The sequence below is a fragment of the Triturus cristatus genome, chromosome 3_1 (genome assembly GCF_964204655.1).
Source record: "Triturus cristatus chromosome 3_1, aTriCri1.1, whole genome shotgun sequence".
Taxonomy (NCBI): domain Eukaryota; kingdom Metazoa; phylum Chordata; class Amphibia; order Caudata; family Salamandridae; genus Triturus; species Triturus cristatus.
Window position 1 is genome coordinate 225,565,562 of NC_140583.1, and position 18,332 is coordinate 225,583,893.

Below are 18,332 nucleotides of genomic sequence, written 5' to 3' on the forward strand. Positions count from 1 at the left end.
GGCAAGAAGCTGTTCTCCTCCCTTAGTTTGGGCCTGCGGTCTTTGAACACCGCCTGTCTCTTGGACCGTTATTCCCACTCTCTGTGGGATGCGGTGGAGGACGTGCTGCCCCTGTGTCCGGAGGAGGTCCGGACACGACTTACCCAGGCTCTGGCCGATGGGAGGGATGCAGCGCGACATGCTATCCGATGTGGGCTTGACACTACGGACTTGCTGGGTAGGGCCATTTCTACCACAGTGGCGCTTCGACGTCACGCCTGGCTGCGGTCCACGTCATTTTCGGGCGATGTCCAGAGCACTCTCATGGACATGCCCTTTGATGGCACTCGCCTCTTTGGCGAGAAAGCGGACAGTGCGCAGAATCGCTTTAAGGACTCCCGGGCTACGGCCAAGTCCTTGGGCCTCTCGGCCCCGCGGTCGCAAACTTCCGCCTTTCGCCCCTTTCGTGGCCAAGGAAGGGGTGCCTCCTCACGTGCGCCTAGCCACCAGCCGCAGAACCAACCTGCGCGCGGTCGCGGACGTGGTTTCCGCCGAGGCGGTTCTGGAGGACGACGAGGTCAGCCCACATCCACCCCGGCAGCATCCGCCTCAAAGCCTTCCTAGTCCGAGCTTTCAGGCCCATTCCACGCCAGTGGGCGGCAGAGTTCACCATCACCTGCTCCACTGGCGGTCTATCACATCGGACAGGTGGGTGCTGCAAATCGTCCGAAGGGGCTACTCCCTCCCCTTCGAGACGACCCCTCCAGCCATGCCACCACAGCACCACCGTATCTCGGGGGATCATTTGAATCTTCTCCACGAGGAAGTTTTGGACCTCTTGGCCAAGGGGGCCGTCGAGCGCGTTCCGAACCCAGAAGTAGGTCGTGGTTGTTAATCCCACTACTTTCTGGTTCCCAAGAAGGGCAAAGGGGGCCTACGCCCTATCTTGGACCTCCGGAACGTCAATGCCTTCCTCCGGAAGGAAAGGTTCAAGATGTTAACTTTGGCTCAGGTTCTAGCTGCCCTAGACCCCGGAGACTGGATGGTAGCGTTGGACTTGCAGGACGCATATTTCCACATCCCCGTGCTGCCGGCCCACCGGCGTTACCTGCGGTTCACGGTGGGCCAAGAGCACTTTCAGTTTACCGTGCTCCCCTTCGGCCTCACCAGTGCCCCTCGGGTGTTCACGAAAGTGATGGCGGTGGTCGCAGCTCATCTGTGCAGATCAGGGGTTCCAGTCTTCCCCTATCTCGACGACTGGTTGTTGAAGGCGGGCTCGCCCCAGACAGTCGTCTCCCACCTCCAGACTACGGCGGATCTCCTGCATTTGCTGGGATTTTCCATCAACGTGCCGAAGTCACACCTGAGTCCCTCTCAGAAGCTCCTCTTCATCGGAGCGGTTCTCGATTCGGCGCAGTTCCGGGTCCATCCACCGGAACAGCGGGTCCGGGATATACAGGCCCTGATTCCCATCTTTCGGCCTCTATCCTGGGTTTCGGTCAGGCTAGTGTTGTGGCTTCTGGGGCTGATGGCCTCCTGCATCCTACTAGTGCATCACGCCAGGCGGCGCATGCGGGCTCTGCAGTGGGACCTGAAGTTTCAGTGGGCCCAGCATCACGGCAACCTGTCCGACCATGTCTTGATCTCGGAGGGCACTGCACAGCAGTTGCAGTGGTGACTCACGGACCGCGATTGGGTCAAGGGCAAGAGCCTCTCCCTTCCCCAACCGGAGCATGTCGTAGTGACGGATGCATCCCTCCTGGGATGGGGTGGCCATATGGGAGAGGCGGAGATCAGAGGCCTCTGGTCTCCGGCGGAGTCTCGTCTCCACATCAACCTGTTGGAGTTGAGAGCGATCCGACTTGCACTGAAAGCCTTCCTTCCCTCTGTCAGGGGAAGTGTCGTGCAGGTGTTCACGGACAACACCACCGCCATGTGGTATTGCAACAAACAGGACGGGGTGGGGTCGTGGACCCTTTGTCAGGAGGCTCTGCGCCTCTGGACGTGGCTGGAACACCAGGGCGTCACCCTAGTGGTTCAACATCTGGCGGGCTCTCTGAACGCCAGAGCAGACGAACTCAGCCGCCGGTGCATGATGGATCACGAATGGCGTCTGAACTCCGAAGTGGCGCAAGGTCTCTTTCAGCAATGGGGAGAGCCTTGGTTAGATCTATTCGCCACCGAAGAGAACGCGCAATGTCAGCAGTTCTGCGCGTTGGAATTTCAAAGGCGGCACTCGCTCGGCGACGCTTTTCGTCACGAGTGAAGTTGCGGTCTGTTGTACGCCTTTCCGCCTATACCACTTCTGCCCAGAGTGCTGAAGAAGATCAGGCACGACCGGGCCCAAGTCATCTTGGTGGCTCCGGATTGGGCACGAAGGTACTGGTATCCCGAGCTACTCAGTATGTTGACCGATCCTCCGATACGTCTGCCCCTTCGGGAGGATCTTCTGTCGCAGCAGCAGGGGACGGTCCTCCACCCGAACCTGTCCAGCCTCCACCTCCATGCGTGGAGATTGAGCGGCGGCAGTTGATGCCATTTGACTTGCCTCCTGAAGTCTGTGATATCATTCTGGCAGCCAGGCGTCCCTCCACAAAGACGGTATACGCCTGCCGGTGGAACAAATTTGTGGCATGGTGCACAGCAAAGGCTGTGGATCCCCTTTCCGCCCCTCTTTCTGAGGTTCTACTGTTTCTTCTTTCTTTGGCCCGGCAGGGCTCTGCCCTGGGCACCCTGAAAGGTTATCTTGCTGCCATCTCTGCCTTCTTGCGGCTTCCTGATCAGCCTTCTCTTTTCAAGTCCCCTGTAGTTACACGCTTTCTGAAAGGCATTACTCACACGTTGCCTCCTGTCCCTTTTGTAATGCCTCAGTGGGACTTGAATCTTGTTCTCACATTTCTAATGTGCGCTCCCTTTGAGCCTCTTCATAATTGTCCTCTTCGTCTGCTGACGCTTAAGACTGCTTTTCTGGTAGCCATCACCTCGGCTAGACGGGTGAGTGAGCTCCAGGCTTTATCTTCAAAGCCTCCTTTTCTCTCTGTTCACCCGGACAAGGTTGTCCTTCGGCCTCGTCCCTCCTTTCTTCCGAAAGTGGTGACTCCATTTCATCTTGGGCAGTCTGTCACCTTGCCCACCTTCTTTCCGCCTCCGCATCCTTCCAAAGAGGAAGAGAGGCTCCACCGTCTGGACCCAAAACGTGCGCTCTCCTTTTATTTGGACCGCACAATGCAGTTCCGGGTGGACGGCCAACTTTTCGTTGGGTACGTGGGTGCTAAGAAGGGGAAAGCTGTGCACAAACGGACCATCTCCCGGTGGGTCGTTTTGTGCATCAAAATTTGTTACTCCTTGGCAAAAAAGGACCCTCCTGTTGGGCTGCGCGCCCATTCTACTCGGGCCACAGCGGCTACTACTGCTTTGGGACGGGGTGTCCCTTTGCAGGACATCTGTCAGGCGGCGACGTGGGCTTCGCTACACACGTTTGCCAGACATTATTGCCTTGACAGCCAAGTCCGGAGGGAAGGCTTCTTTGGCCGTTCTGTCGTCCAGGACTTTCTGGTGTGATCTTGGTTCGCAGACCCTCCACCGGGGATGGTATTGCTTGGGTATCTATTCTAAGGTGAGGAATCTAACTAACGTGTTTCTTTCAGATGAACAAGTTACTTACCTTCGGTAACGATGAATCTGTAAGAAACATTAGTTAGTTAGATTCCTCACCGACCCACCCATCCTCCCCATTCTGCGAACTGACATCTAGGGTTAAGGTTATCCTTTTCAGGCCCCTAGATTTTCTTTTTGGCACCAGTGTCGGTCTTTGCATGGCTCTGCGTTCCTGGCGCGGAAAGCTATGTACAAGAACTGACGTCAGCGCGCGAGGGCGGCGTCTAAGTACTCCGACGACGTCATTCCGGCGCACGACGCCGACGACGGACGCGGAGCCGCAGACGACGCCTAGCGACGCGCAAGGGGTATTGCTGACGAAAAATCTTCCGGATCCAGTCTGACGCCTGGGGATATTCTAAGGTGAGGAATCTAACTAACTAATGTTTCTTACAGATACATCGTTACCGAAGGTAAGTAACTTGTTCTTCCTGCACCAGAGGCGGCAGCGCAGCCGACGACCACATCACATTATATCTCCTCTTCAGCAGATCCCGGGTTAAAGTAGGAATTAATAACATGTATGTATGTATGTAAGGGATTTGTAAAGCGCAGGAATCAGCCCCACAGGGGTATCTCCGTGCTAACATAGAAAACAGAGCAGACTGGCATAGATTACCCTGACCTAAATAATTCCGTCTTCAGGAGTTTTCTGATACGCGTGAAGATAGAGCATTTTCGGAGCTCCTCTGGTAGGGAATTCCAGTATTGTGGGGCCAGGAAAGCAACTGTTTTACCTCCAGTTCGAATTTTCTTAAAGCGCGGGAGGTGGTACAAAAAAAGTGTCCATGTTTGTGTGTCAGAAGACTAAAAGAGGATGTCAGTTTTGAAGGCTCTGTGTAGAAAGAAGTTGAAGTATTGAGGATTACTGGTTTGCAGATTCTCTATGACATTTTACATTAATTTATTTTTGTTTTTTGGAAGGGTGCCATGGCTCAATTGAGAAAATTTCTTCTGGCCGTATAACTCTCGGAGAGCAAGCAGCTGCCTTGGTGAATCCTCATGATCGGCTCATGGCTTTAAGACGAGTAACAGCAGCAGCCCAGGTCCTCCTTGCTAGAACGATGGTTATGAGGGCCCTCTCTTTGCTCTCTGTCAGGTTTGTGATTGACCTTCGCGCAAAATGCATGGAATTGTTGAAAGTGATGAACATGACACTGTTGGAGAGTATGGCGCTTGAATGTCTACTTAATATTAAGCCATTCATGTGTTAGTGTTCAGAAGCTTATTTATCACACGCTTTATTTCTGCTTTCAAATGCACGACAACAAAATGCGATTGAAAGAAAACTTCAAACTTCGCATCTTTATGCCTCAGTCCATATATTTATTTTGGATTTCACAAAGCGTAGCTCGGTGATAAATTAACAAACCGCCTCAAATTTATATGTTGTACACAAATGATATTCCCTTAGAATAGTTCAGTTAGGCGTCCTCAGGTGGATGATTTCAAGTTGCAGAAATGCATTATAGAATATATTTTACTGATCTATAAACACGGCAGGTAAGCGGACATGGTCAATTGCAATTATTCTTATTAAAACACGTTTACTATTTAGGTTAACCCTGTGGAAAAAAATAGTTGTACCCCAGAACTTATTTTTAAGTCAGTGTTTCTATTTTTCTTCTTCCTGTAACGAGAATTGTAGCCGTTGCTTTCTGCCTTATTTTCACTTTGAACCCTCAGATGTTCGAGAAATGATGATAGAAAACTTTAAAGAATGTTTTTTTGCAAAATGATCTCAAAGATATTGTCTGAGGAAGAGAAGATTGACTCTTCAGGTTCAAAATGGAGACGCTACCATTGTTAAAGAATGTGAATTTTGTCAAACAATAACAAAGCATGCTTCATAAAGACCCTCACACATACACACAGTCAGATTTACAGGTTTGCTTAAAGTGTTTAAAATTACACAGAGTCTGAGTTACATGTAAAATTGATTTTGCATGTATGTGTATTTGTCTATAGATGCATGTACAGATATATACACTTACATACAAACTATACATCTTAAGCCACAACTGCTTTGATGTGAAATGTAGTTGGTTAAATTAATGTGCGTGGGAAGGAGCAGTGTCCATTTGTTTTTTCGGTCTCACCTCCTAGCACCTTTACAGCTTTGGTGATCGGGCTTAAAAGGAAGGGGGCAGGACATGTAGAGCTGGGACACGGGCACCTTTTGGCCCCACTCTAGCAATGCCAGTATAAGGCATGGTGCCTTGTTTTCAGTCACCATCCATCCCTTCTGTAATTAGACAGGGTTCCAAATTAAAGTATATGGTGTAAAACACAACATAATTGTCATTTAAAAAAAAATGTCTTTTGGGGCTGAATCCTCGTGTTTGTAAATGCCTCTTTTGCATGTTCACCCCACACATTTTTGGACTGATAGTGCCTAATAACCACACCTCTGTGCCAGTGTACTAACCCTTTATAAAAGGTATGTTGAATTGGATACACCCAAGTACTAACTAACTTAGTTTTTAGTATATAGTACCCCGCATACCCAGGGCATGTAAGGTAGAGTGTACACCCAGGGCTGCAGCACTGTATGTGCTATCCTGAGTGTGACAAAGGACAAAATGGTCTCCAGGCTGGACTCTGCAGACTAAAAGGTCAAAGTTTACACTGCTAATTCGACTTGGCCTTTACAACTAATGGCAAAGCTCCCACTTCCCTCAATGATATATGTAAGTATCCCCTAAGGAAGGTTTATGGAGCCCTATGGCAGGGAGGTATATATTATTAAGTAGGACATTAATTTTTCTTATGTCTTGACAACAACACTTCCAAATTGTTGTTTTGCTGTTGAAAGGTTAGTTGCCACATTGGCTAACACAGAGTTACCGGCTGGCCCCACAGCCTGGCTAATCGAAGAATGGGACTACCTAACTGGGTCATGTGAGGTATCAAATTAATCATGGCATTAAACCAAACCTGATGCAGATGCCGAATTTAATGTCATTATTAAAGTATGCAAATTTTAGAAAGTTGCCGCTCTGCATTCCAACTGGTCCAGCAACCTTGCAAAGGCCCAGGAACAAAGGCAACTACCGCAGAGCTAAGTATGACCACCTCTCCCAGGATGGCAACTCAGGATGTTAGCCCAAAATGCGAGCTTCAAAGTCAAAGCTATCTTTGAAGGGCCGACCTGAGCAGGTTGCCTTTTGTTCCTGCAGACAATTAGGTTTTCCAATGGGCGTGTACCCACATCTCCAAAGTGGGCTGCCGTGCTTATGACGACCAAGGAAGGGCCATTCCATTTTGAAAGGGCCAAGTATGGGGCACCCATCGCCCGGACACTTCGGTTGAAGTAGCTATCTGCTATATAAAAATGTGCCATTATTATTGCTAGGAAGATGGAGACCCAGTAGCCCATTAGCTAATGATCGCATGGTCCCCTGAGGGCTCTTTCCTGGGATAAATGTGGCACCACTGACACCCTGCCTCTCAGATAACACTGGAATCAGAGAGGGGACCGAAAAAGGACTGCTCTTGGAACTGCACAAAGGTTGCATCATCGGAAGGACTGTACCTGCTGCACTGTGGGCTAGCAAAGTTCCCAGCCTCAACCTATAGCAGTGACTTCAAGGATCAGTCGGCTGAGCCCCTGGAACCAGCTCCTGGGAAACAAGAATTGAAGAAGCCCAAACTAGCAAGTTGGTAGCCGCGGCGGTGGTTTTGCTGCTACCACTCAACAGGCGCACAAAAGGACAAATCCAAGATAGCCAAAAGTTGCACCTGTGTTTGGCGGACCAGGGAGTACTATCAAAGTCTGGAATTGTCGTACTCAAGGGCAACTAGCCCCCACCTAAGGATTTCTCTCCAACTGCGGTGTATAGAAACTAGTAGCCAATATTGTGTTACCCACTGCCGCAGTGTAGAGGACTTCAAGGGGCCCTGATCTCTGTGGCCAAAGTTGCCCCTCATCATCCGTGGACCGAGGGACCACCACAAAGACACCCCCGTACACCTTACCTCAACTGGTGCATCCTTTGCCTGTAGCCTCTGCATTAAGACCACTCCATTGATGTCTATGGCGGTCGCCCTGTAAAGTTTGGAACTTGCCTTAAAAATGCTCTGATTGCTGGCTCCCTGTCTAAAGTATCCTCTCTAGACCCCGAGGCCTTTTCTCTTCTGAATCTGGTCGACCAACACAGGCTGTAATACTCGCATTAACTCTTTCAAACTTTTAAAATGTTACTAAATTTTGTTGACCAATGCTTGTTTGCCGTTGTTTTAAAAAGTGATAAAAATGTCTAAAATCGTTATCTCTGCAACCTGGCAGTGGATTTTGATGATCAAGGTCTCTCAAAATTCATAAAAATACATTCTATCTCTATAAATTGGTCTCCTATTTCTTTCATGTTGTGTGACTTTATTTTGTTGTTTAGGGATGTTAAATGTTTCACACTAAGTACCTTTGCCAAACCTTACTTCTCACAGCCACAGCTACCCAGGGTTGAGCTGAGGGTAATGTAAAGGAGTCAGATTGGGCCCAAGACGGGGTTTGTGAGTGTACTCCATGATAAGGCCCCATAGCCATATCATATAGTGCACCCAAAATCCTCACACCTCACAAACCCCTCTTGTAGTGGTCAGACTGGCTTGCTGTGCCCGCTTGCTACATGCAGTTTGGAGGCTGATGTGACCACATTTTCGAGGGCCGTTTTTGGTTCCATGTTCTGCCCTGCCTTCTGGGCTGTCAGTGACTAAAAGAAGTGTTTTCAGCTGTAGCTATTACCAATTCTCAGTGGCTATGATATCGATGAACGTGTTTTTCTGTTGTGTACTTTATAGAAATAATAGAAAACATTTGAATCCAAAGATCAATTAGCGCATATGCATTAAAATGGGATATGTGATCATATAGCGCCACCCTTTCTTAGTGTTAATGTTTATTATCAAAGATGCAGGACATCTAAGTCAACATTGTAATCAAGTGTCTACTTGGGCTTCTGGTCATGTGGTGGACTTAGAATCCAGAAAACAGATGTATTTTTTGCATGGTTGTGTCTTGACTCTAAATACCCTCTGGCATGTATATTGCATTGGGAGTCCTCCTAATATGTTCTCTACTTCCATTTAATAATGTTGTTTCAGAGAAAATGTGCACAGTTTTGCGTTGTGTATTAAAAATACTTGCTGTCAAGATCATTATTAACCCATTTGGTTTTAATGTTAAACGGTAACATGCCAATACAGTAAAGCATGCATTCACTAAGAGACACCAGACCCAGGTTTTTCTTAGGGCTCCGTGAATTAATACATCAACTGCAGGGATTTGTGTTTGAAGTGTTAGTCAAAGGTTCGAACCACAGAGGATTGACTTAGACATTTATCTTTCTGATAAAATGAGTACCATTGAATTGGCTGAACACCTACCTTCCAAAAACGTCACGAGGTCCACTTGGGGTAAACATGCGTTCTACAAATATACATGTTATGTTACATTAGGATATAAAAATATTGAGGAAAACTAATTTTTTGTTTGTTTGTTATTGGCAGTGGCTCCAGTTGTAGTTTAGCAGCTGGTCTCGAGTCCCTTGGTCTAACGGATATAAGAACTCTGGTACGATTGATGTGTCTAGCTGCAGCCGGAAGAGCTGGGCTCTCCACAAGTCCTTCTGTCATTTCCAGTAGTGCAGACCGTTTGCGTGGTATCCACAGCAAAACGAGCAAGCCCATATCTTGTTTGGCATACCTAAGTACAGCTGTAGGTTGTCTCGCGTCGAATACACCCAGTGCTGCAAAACTGCTTGTACAGTTGTGTACACAGGTAAGTTTGGTACAATGTTTATTTTTAGATATAATTCATAAAGCAAGTTGAAAATGTTATTGTATGATGAAATCACACAGTAAACTATATACAGTTAGATATGTATTTTTTGTCCATGTACATGAATGTATTTCTAAATTAAAAATATTCATGCACATCATTACACTGAAACCAGTCATTGTCCTATACACTGACAAACAATCCGAGAGTGAAGCTATAGTTTTTCCTGCCTTACACTGCCCAGATAGAGGTTTATGGGGTCTATAAATCACTATCTTAAAATAAGAGCCAGGATGAAATGTCCAAGAGGACACTTTGTCGTTCTACATTTAAGGCGTCCCATAAACCGAAACGGTTTTGCGCACATGATGTAGATAAAAATCTTTCTTTCTCATTGCTCTGTAGTTTGTACTCAAATTATTCCTGACACCAAAGGTTCCCAGGGTCCATAGGAGTGGTTTTCAGATGAGACCTTTCAGTTACCCTCTCCTGGACCCTTTCTTTGATCATTTTGCTTTCTTGGTTTACAGGCCTAGAGCACTGGCTTCAGAGGTGAGTTGAAGATTAAGGCAGTTCTATTATGGTCAGACTGGAACAGAAAATAACAATGTGCACCAAAATAAAAGTACTCTCCATTTACAAATTGGATTGTAACAAATGAGGCCCACATTTGGAGAGCCCACAGCGTGCTTCCTCCAACTTGCATCCCATGTGTGGGACTCCCACATCAAAGGCATTAACATCCTACCCAGTCATTTAACCACTGCTAACATTTCACAGCAAATTTGTCAAGGGGCCTTCATTGATAGCACACTTAGCACCTGTGTGACTAGAGGAAGGATACATTTGGAGTAGGCAACTTGGAGAAGGTTTGTGCGCTGCAGCTGTTGTGGGTCAGGTGGAAGTTGATTTATTTTTCAAATTAGAATTGCATCGCCTGCTGCATCACACTTGATGGGACACGATGCACCCTCTTATATACGAAGTGAGACACCCCACCATGTTGCATTGAGGGCCAGGTGCAATCTGCTACTGCATCTTACTCATTATAAAAGATGCTCAAAACAGCAGCCCACGTACTGCTACCATTCTAGCCACCACCACAAAACCTACCAACACACAGCCTCGAACCCGGACCACACACAGCCACAAAACAAGCCCAAACTATGTTGTGTCAGACTGGCGTAAATAATACTGCAAGATTGCTCTAAAGCCAATCCGACCATGTTTGGCCCCCACCTGATTTCGTTCTTTCATCGCGTAACTTTGGAAGACCTATGAAGTTCCCGCCATCCTTTTGACTCTAGCTCTGAAGTTAAAAAATACAAAGGTCTCTGTGTGTAGAGGAAACCTTTTCCTACAAAATCCCTAGCATTAACTGTCTATGGGTATTTATGATGTTGTTTATCAAGACACTTTTAATGACAAAAACACGCACCTTCCCCACATGGTCTTGTGCAGGTATTGCAGTTATATTAAAAAAAAAAACCTCTTATTTATAAAAAAATATATATATAAATTCGAAAATAATTTAAATACTACAAATCTAGAGTGGAATTTAAGGGTAAACACCAGTTTCATTAGCATTTGAAGTACTTTGGGAAGGGCAACCTAAAAAATAGGGTCTAACATTCTTCCTTAAGAGCCAAAAAGAAACTAAAATGAAAACTGTAATAGGTGGAAGTAAATATAATTGGAGGCAGTGCATGAAAGGGAAGGTTGGAAACGTTTGCATAAAGGATTTTACAAGTATCTAAGCAAAGATTATCCCTATATCTCATATTCCTGGTACCTGTGGTTACCACACATTTGCTGAAATGTTAAATGTTAAACATTATTCTCTTCCAGATATAAATGTTTGTTTATTGATTTCCTTCGTTTAAATACTGATGTCTTGAAACCTCTTTTGAGTCCATCTTGTCTGTTCTTACACACTTTCATTTTGTTTCAGCATTCGCTATCATTAAAATTTTTACATTGAAATAATGACGGTTAGTTCTAACTGCAGATTACTCACCTTTTGAATCTTCACAGGTGCCAGACTGGATCTGGAAACGTTTCATTCAGTGATTCCCACGCCTGGCAGGTGGTGCCATCTGACTGGTGTGGTGGCTCGATCTAGGCTCCAGAAGTGTTAGAACAGAGCCATATATAGGCACCACTGATAGCTTCTTGTTTTCATGCACCCTTCAACATGGATTCAGAGCTCCCAACCATTTTGGTGTTTTTATTGATTTTGCAAAATATAATTTGTTGATCTTAAGGGACCAGCTCCTTAAGTTCCTCGTCACTCAATGTCAGGACTACCATGCGACGCTCTCAATTCCGATTACAGAGAAGGTCCTGAGGCTGCTTGTGTTGCCGCTCCTGATGGTCATAGTCTCATTCGAGATCGTCTGGTAAGTCCTAAAAGAAAAAGAAGTCTTAAGAATTCAAAGCACTCTGTGCCGGTCCATTTCATCAGACGTGGCTCCGGAGCGTCAGCACTCTGGGCCTCTCTCCATGATGGAGCCTGTGCCAGTTTTATGAGGCTATGCATCTCATATTTCACTGGCCTGACCCCTCTGAAGCGCCTTAGGGGCCCCATCGTTGCGGGAGGGGCACCCTACTGGTTTTCCGCCTGCAGGTTCGGCCTCGGTGCCAATCAGGCCCCTTGGATCAGGAGCGGTGCCACCCTGCGAACTTCCCCGGCATACGCTCCAGTGCTGTTGCTTCTGTCACCACCAATGCCCCACGGCAGCCCTGCCCCATTGTTATACCTAACTATGACACAGACCCAAATGGTCCTTGCCCCAGGCAGATTGGTAACATGCCTTCTGAGCGGAGACAGTGCCTTTTCCTTTTGACAGGCCTAGAGAGGGTGGCGATTGGGAGGGTTTGAGTACCCTTATGGTTACCAGCATTTCCTAGATGACGCAGAGTACAACTAGTACGTGGAACTGGGAAATACCAATGGTTTGGACACCTCACCAGACTCTGGCCTGGTCTTTTCCCCTACTGTGGCTACGGAGGAGGTTGTCTCATTCGCAATGGTGGTGCAGAGATCGGGTGAGCTCCTAGACCTTCAGCTGCAATTCTGAACCTTTTCTCCCACTCAGTAAATCCCTTACAAATGTCCTCTTTGGGGCCTTGTCTAAGGCCAGCACAGGGGCTCCAATGCACAGGACAATTGCTCCTGCCATTGGCTTGCTCCCCAGAACCCCAGTTTCCTCACTCAGCACCCCACCCTGGAGAGCTTGATGATCCAAGCCTCCACTTCTAAGGCCAATACCGGTGCGTTCCCTACCACTTCAATAGATAGGGAATCCAAAAGGCTAGATACTTTTGGTAAGAGTATTTTTTCTTCTGCCAACCTAGCACTGTGGTCGATGAACACCCCAGTGCCTTTCTGGCTGATTCCAGCTCACTGTGCGGGATTTGTTTGCACAAGTGTTGCCCATGGTCTAGTTGGAGTCCGGACCCATTCTCTCTCAACCTCTGCTGATGAGCGTGATGTAGCAACGTTCACCATCATCTGTGGACTTGATACCACCAACTTGTCGGGCAGAGCAATTTTATTGTAAGTGGCACTGAGAAGCTATGCCTGGCTGAGAACCGCAGGCTTCTCAGGGATGTCCAACCCTTGCTCATGGATTTGTCCTACGATGGCTCTCGTCTCTTTGGTGAGAAGGCAGACCCTGTGTTGTAGCGCTTAAAAGATAGCAGAACTACGGGTCGGTCCTTGGACCTATCCATGGCCCCTTGATAACCACAGTCTGCCTTTCACCCCTTCTGTGACTACGGTAGTGGCTAACAACTGCATCCATTGCCGCCCAGCCACTAAGGGCTCCCAGCCCTTATGTGGCCGTAGACGAGGTTCCCACAGATCATGTGGGACCACCAGCCAGAGATTGGGGTCAGTCCACAACTCTCCCAGCAGCCTCCAAACCCCTTTAGTCTGACCCCTTACCAGCATGGGCACCCAGTGAGTGGCAGGATCCATCATGAGCTGCCCCCTGGAAGTTAATAACATCTGACAAATCGCGCTTGCAAATCATTCAGAAGAGCTTCTCCATTCCTCTCCTGGAGACCCCTCCACCCATGTCACCCACTTATGACAGGCAGATGGAGGGCTATCGCTCCTTGTTCCGTCAGAAAGTGTTGTCCCCGTTTGGCCAAAGGAGTCAGCTAGAGGGTGCGGGCATCAGAAGAAGGTTGTGGCTGCTATTCCTGCTATTTTCTGGTGCCCAAAAAGGACGGAGGCCTTCGCCTTAACCTAGAATTGCGGCTTCCCAACGTCTTCCTGAAAAAGTTTTGGCTGTGGTTTCAGCACCTCTATGGAGGTCAGGGGTTCCAGTCTTCCTCTACCTCTACGATTGGCTCGTAAAGCCGGACTTTCACCAGGCATTTGTGTCCCACCTTCAGACTACGGCTGACCTCCTGCATTCGCTGGGGTTCAGTATAAACATGCTGAAGTCACACCTGACTCCCTCTCAGGCACTCCATTTCATCGGGCTGTGCTGGTCACAGTGTAGTTTCAGGCCTATCCTTCTGAATGGTTAGTCCAGAATATTTGGTCTATGATTGTGATGTTTCTGCTTCTATCCTCGATTTTGGTGAAATTAACTCTTAGTCTTTTGGGCCTCATGGCCCTCCTGCATCCTTCTTGTAACTCATGCCGTTGGCATATGAGGGCTCTGCGGAGAGACCTGAAGTTTCAGTGGGCACAATATCGGGATAATCTCACTGACCTAGTCCAGATCTCTGAAGAAACTGCGAAAATCCTGCAGTGGTACTTGACCAACCGCGACTGAGTCAGGGGCAGACTTCTCTCTCTTCCGCCATCTCCACCCCCTCCCCCTCCCAGAGCGGACGTTCGTGAGAGATGCGTCACTCCTGGGATGGGGCAGCCATGAGGGATAGATGAAGATCAGAGGGCTCTGGTCGTCAGTAGAGTCTGGGCTTCACATCAACCTGCTGAAGCTCTGGGTAAACTGGATGGCACTGAAAGCCTTTCTTCCTTTGATCATGGGAAGGCTAGTGCAGGTGTTCACTGACAATACCACCCCATTGTGGGTGGGGTCGTGAACCCTTTGTCAAGAGGTCCTGTGCCTCTGGACATAGCTGGAACGTCAGGGCATTTCCCTGGTGGTTCAATATGTGGCGTACTCGCTGAACACAAGGCCAGAAAACACAGCTGTCAATGCCTATCGTATCACGAATGGCGTCTCCACCTGGAGGTGGTGCAATATTTCTTTCAAGAGTGGGGGAGAATCTTGATTAGATCTGTTTGTTGCTGCCGAGAATGTGTAATGCCAGCAGTTTTGTGCGCTGGAGTTTCCCAGGCGGTTCTGGCTTGGAGGCACTTTTTGTCTCGAGTGAATCTCCGGCCTTCTGTATACCTTTCCGTTGGTACAACTACTCTCCAGAGATCTCAAGATCAGGAATGACCGGGCCTAACTAATTGTTGTGGTTCCGGATTGGACACAGAGAGGTTGGTATCCTGAGCATCAGTACTCCGATCAGGCTTCTCCTTCGTTAGATTCTTCTGTCGCAGCAGCAGGAGAGGGTTCTGCACCCGAACCTGTTCATCCTCTGCCTTTATGCATGGAGGTTGAGCGGCAACAGTTGGCAGCTATCGACCTTCCTCCTGAATCTGTAATGTTACTCCTGCAGCCAGGCATCCCTCCACCAAAAGGACACATTTGTGGCTTTGTGTGCCTTCAGAAACATTGACCCTCTTTCAGCACCCGTATGCCAGGTTCTTCTATTTGTTCTTTCTTTTGCTAAGCATAGCTCTGCTCTGGTCAATGTTAAAGGTTCTATGTCTGCCATTTCAGCTATCTTGTGGTTGCTGGACCAACCTTCTTTGTTCAAGTCACCCATTGTGACTAGGTTCCAGAAAGGACTACAACACTTTTCAACCCAAGCCATTCATTATGCCCTAGGAGGATCTTAACCCCGTCCATACCTTCCTCATGTGCTCTTCATTTGAGCTGCTACACAACTTCCCACTTCATTGCTGACTATCAAAACAGCCTTTCTAGGGGATTAACATCAGCCAGCAGGGTCAGTGAGCTACAGGCCCTCTCTGTACGTTCCCCTTATACAACCTTTTACCCTGATAAGTTGGTTCTTTGGACCTGTGCTTTCTTCCTTCCAAAGGTTGTCATACCCTTTCATGTAGGCCAAAATATCACCTTGCCTAACTTCTTTTCTCCACTTCACCCTTCCAAAAAAGAGGAGAGACTCGACCGTCTGGACCTAAAAAGAGCATTTTCGTTCTACATTGATCACTTAAGAGAGTTCAGGGGGGATGATCAACTCTTCGTAGGATATGTTGAGACTAAGAATGAAAATGCAGTGCAGAAACAAACCATCTCACGATGGATAGTGTTCTGTGTAAAGATTTTCTACGCTTTGGCTGAAAAGCAACTGCCTGAGGGCTAGCGTGCTCATTCTACCAGAGCCAAGGCTACGACCTCTGCATATGCTTGTGGAGTTCCTGTCGTTGTTATCTGCCAGGCAGCAATGTGGAGTCCTTGCACATGTTCACCAAACACTAAAGCCTGGACAGTCAGGTCCTTTGTGATGGGCACTTTGTCCATTGGGTCCTGTAGGAATTCTTGGTCAAATCTGTTCGCTGAACCACCTCCAGGGCAGATGCTGCTTGAGTATCTATTCTAAGGTAAGGAATCTGTGGCTAGAAGTCTCTATCAGAAGCTTATATCAGCATGCTGGGGTGGCACCTACACAGGCTCTGCACGCTTTACAACCGGCACTGCCGAGGCATAGCTGAGTGACACCACCCATCCGCGCACAGGGGTATTGCGCAAACATTTCCAGATCCATTCTGTTGGTGGGGAATATTCTAAGGTAAGGATTCTGTGGCAAGATAGAGTCCTACCAGATAAAGCATTACAGAAGGTTAGTAACTTGTTCTTTAGGAAGATTGATGTTCTAGGCAAAATATATATTTTTTCTGTCAGTTTGGACATATGGCCATTGAATGCTTTTTGCCTCTGGGACCACTACACACATTTTGGAACATTGGAAATGAGATTTTGCTTTCTTTCCATGATGACTTATTGCGCAAACCATGCATGATAGCCAGGATGCCGTTAAATATATTTTTAGGGGCAGCCTATCAAAGGATACTTCTAACTGCAGATTTCTCGCCTTAGAATACTCCCCAGGTGCTAGACTGCACACCAGTGGCACTGTAACCATACTGCCTCAGATGTGACAGTGCATAACAGCATATAAGCACCAGCCCTGAGTGCTGACATTGGTTCCTTTCTTTCCACACCTTCCGAACATAGATCCGGAGCTGTGCTACCATTTTTTGGCTGGCTGTTTTCTGACAACTACTAACAATTTCACAGTTGCTAGGAAACTATGTCCCAACACAAAAAAGCAGGTAGTAAAGCATGCTAGAACTGCAGGAAGCAGATGTTGGTTTCGAACCAAAGGTCCAGAAAAGGTCCTAGACACCCATCCTTCTTCAGACCAAGGAAACAGCAAGAGTAACAACCATGTACTCTTTTCAAGTCTGGCGCCCTGTCAATGGCATCCTTGGAGAGCAACAGAAGCAGCTCGTAAAAGAATGGACAGGTGCTCGTCTGAAATATTGCTGTAGGCCCAAACACTGGATGGTGTCGTTGGAACTGCAGGACATGTAGTTTCATATACCCATCCTGCTGTCACAAAGATAATATCTGAGATTTAAGGTATAATAGGAGCATTTTTAGTTTGCTACATTCTCCTTCAGATTCACCAGGGCCCCTCAGGTGTTCATGAAAGTGATGGCAGTGGTTGCTGCTGATCTTTGGAGGTCAACAATACCAATGTTCCCATACGTTAACAACTGGCTGTTGAATGTGAGCTCACCAGTAAGTTATGTGCACCTCTTGACAGCAGACCTCTTGACATCAATGGAGTTCACTATCAATGAGCCAAAGTCCCCCCTGATTCTGTTACACAAAGCGTCTATTCATTGAGGCAATCCTGGGCACAGTATAGTTCAGGGCTTTCCCTCCGTAGCAATGATTCCAAGGCACTCATTTAACCACACTGGATTTCCGTTGCCTAAATGGAAGATTCTCTTCAGACAAGCATGCTAACCAGTGTTATCAAATACAGGGTTAGAATCCTCAACTAAAATATGACTGACTGTTCTTTATGAATATAAAAGATTTTGAAATCATTGAGACAGCCAAGAGGGACAATTTCGCACAATGTGTGAATAGTGAAATGGATATAGCCCTAAAGAAAGATAAGATCATTAACCTAGGCGAAAATCTTGTAGGACATATTGAAGGAGTAGAGACATTTGCAACCTGGAGCCAGGAGTGAATAGTGACACAGTGTCACACCAGTTAGAGTTTATCAATAGAGTAATTCCCAGAGCACCCTCTGCCCTAGAATAGAGTAACACCCATACTACTATCTGGAGCATGGTAACTTTACACTTCTTAAACTACAAAAGGGGCTTTGTTCCAAGTAAAGGACATTCCTGTCCCAACCAGAACATCAATGACTGCCTACAGAATTAAGAAAATTAAGAAGGGAAATAAATAGTCTATCACATACTGCTGCTAAACCCAAAGTAAAACAAGCAAACAAAAGAAGCACTTTTAAAATGGCAGAACAATCTACGAGAAGCAAGTATGGGAGACAAAATGACAACAAAGAGAGAAAGAGTAGCTTGCACTTTACGAGACATGTAAGAAAAACGATGTACTGCTTATATTAAGTCTAAGATGGGTACCAAGTACAACAGGCAACAGCATTCTAGAAGCTTGTGGGGAATGCACATCTCAGCACAATGCTGGTAAGTCCAGGAAACAACCGCTACCCAGCACGACAGCAAAACGTATCCCAATGCAAAAACAGGCTTGGAAGATCTTATAAACTCCACCTCTTAGTGCATGAGCGA

General features: G+C 47.2%; 1 protein-coding gene across 8 annotated transcripts in view; it reads left to right on the forward strand.

Moving 5' to 3' along the window:
- HERC1 (HECT and RLD domain containing E3 ubiquitin protein ligase family member 1) overlaps nt 1-18,332 on the forward strand; it is a 1,817,725-nt gene that overhangs the window by 1,104,880 nt on the left and 694,513 nt on the right. For all 8 annotated transcript variants that reach the window (XM_085643727.1, XM_085643730.1, XM_085643731.1 and 5 more), the window contains 2 exons: nt 4,561-4,735; nt 9,145-9,415. In XM_085643727.1, the coding sequence (XP_085499853.1) occupies nt 4,561-4,735; nt 9,145-9,415 (446 nt within the window). The remainder of the gene's footprint in view (nt 1-4,560; nt 4,736-9,144; nt 9,416-18,332) is intronic.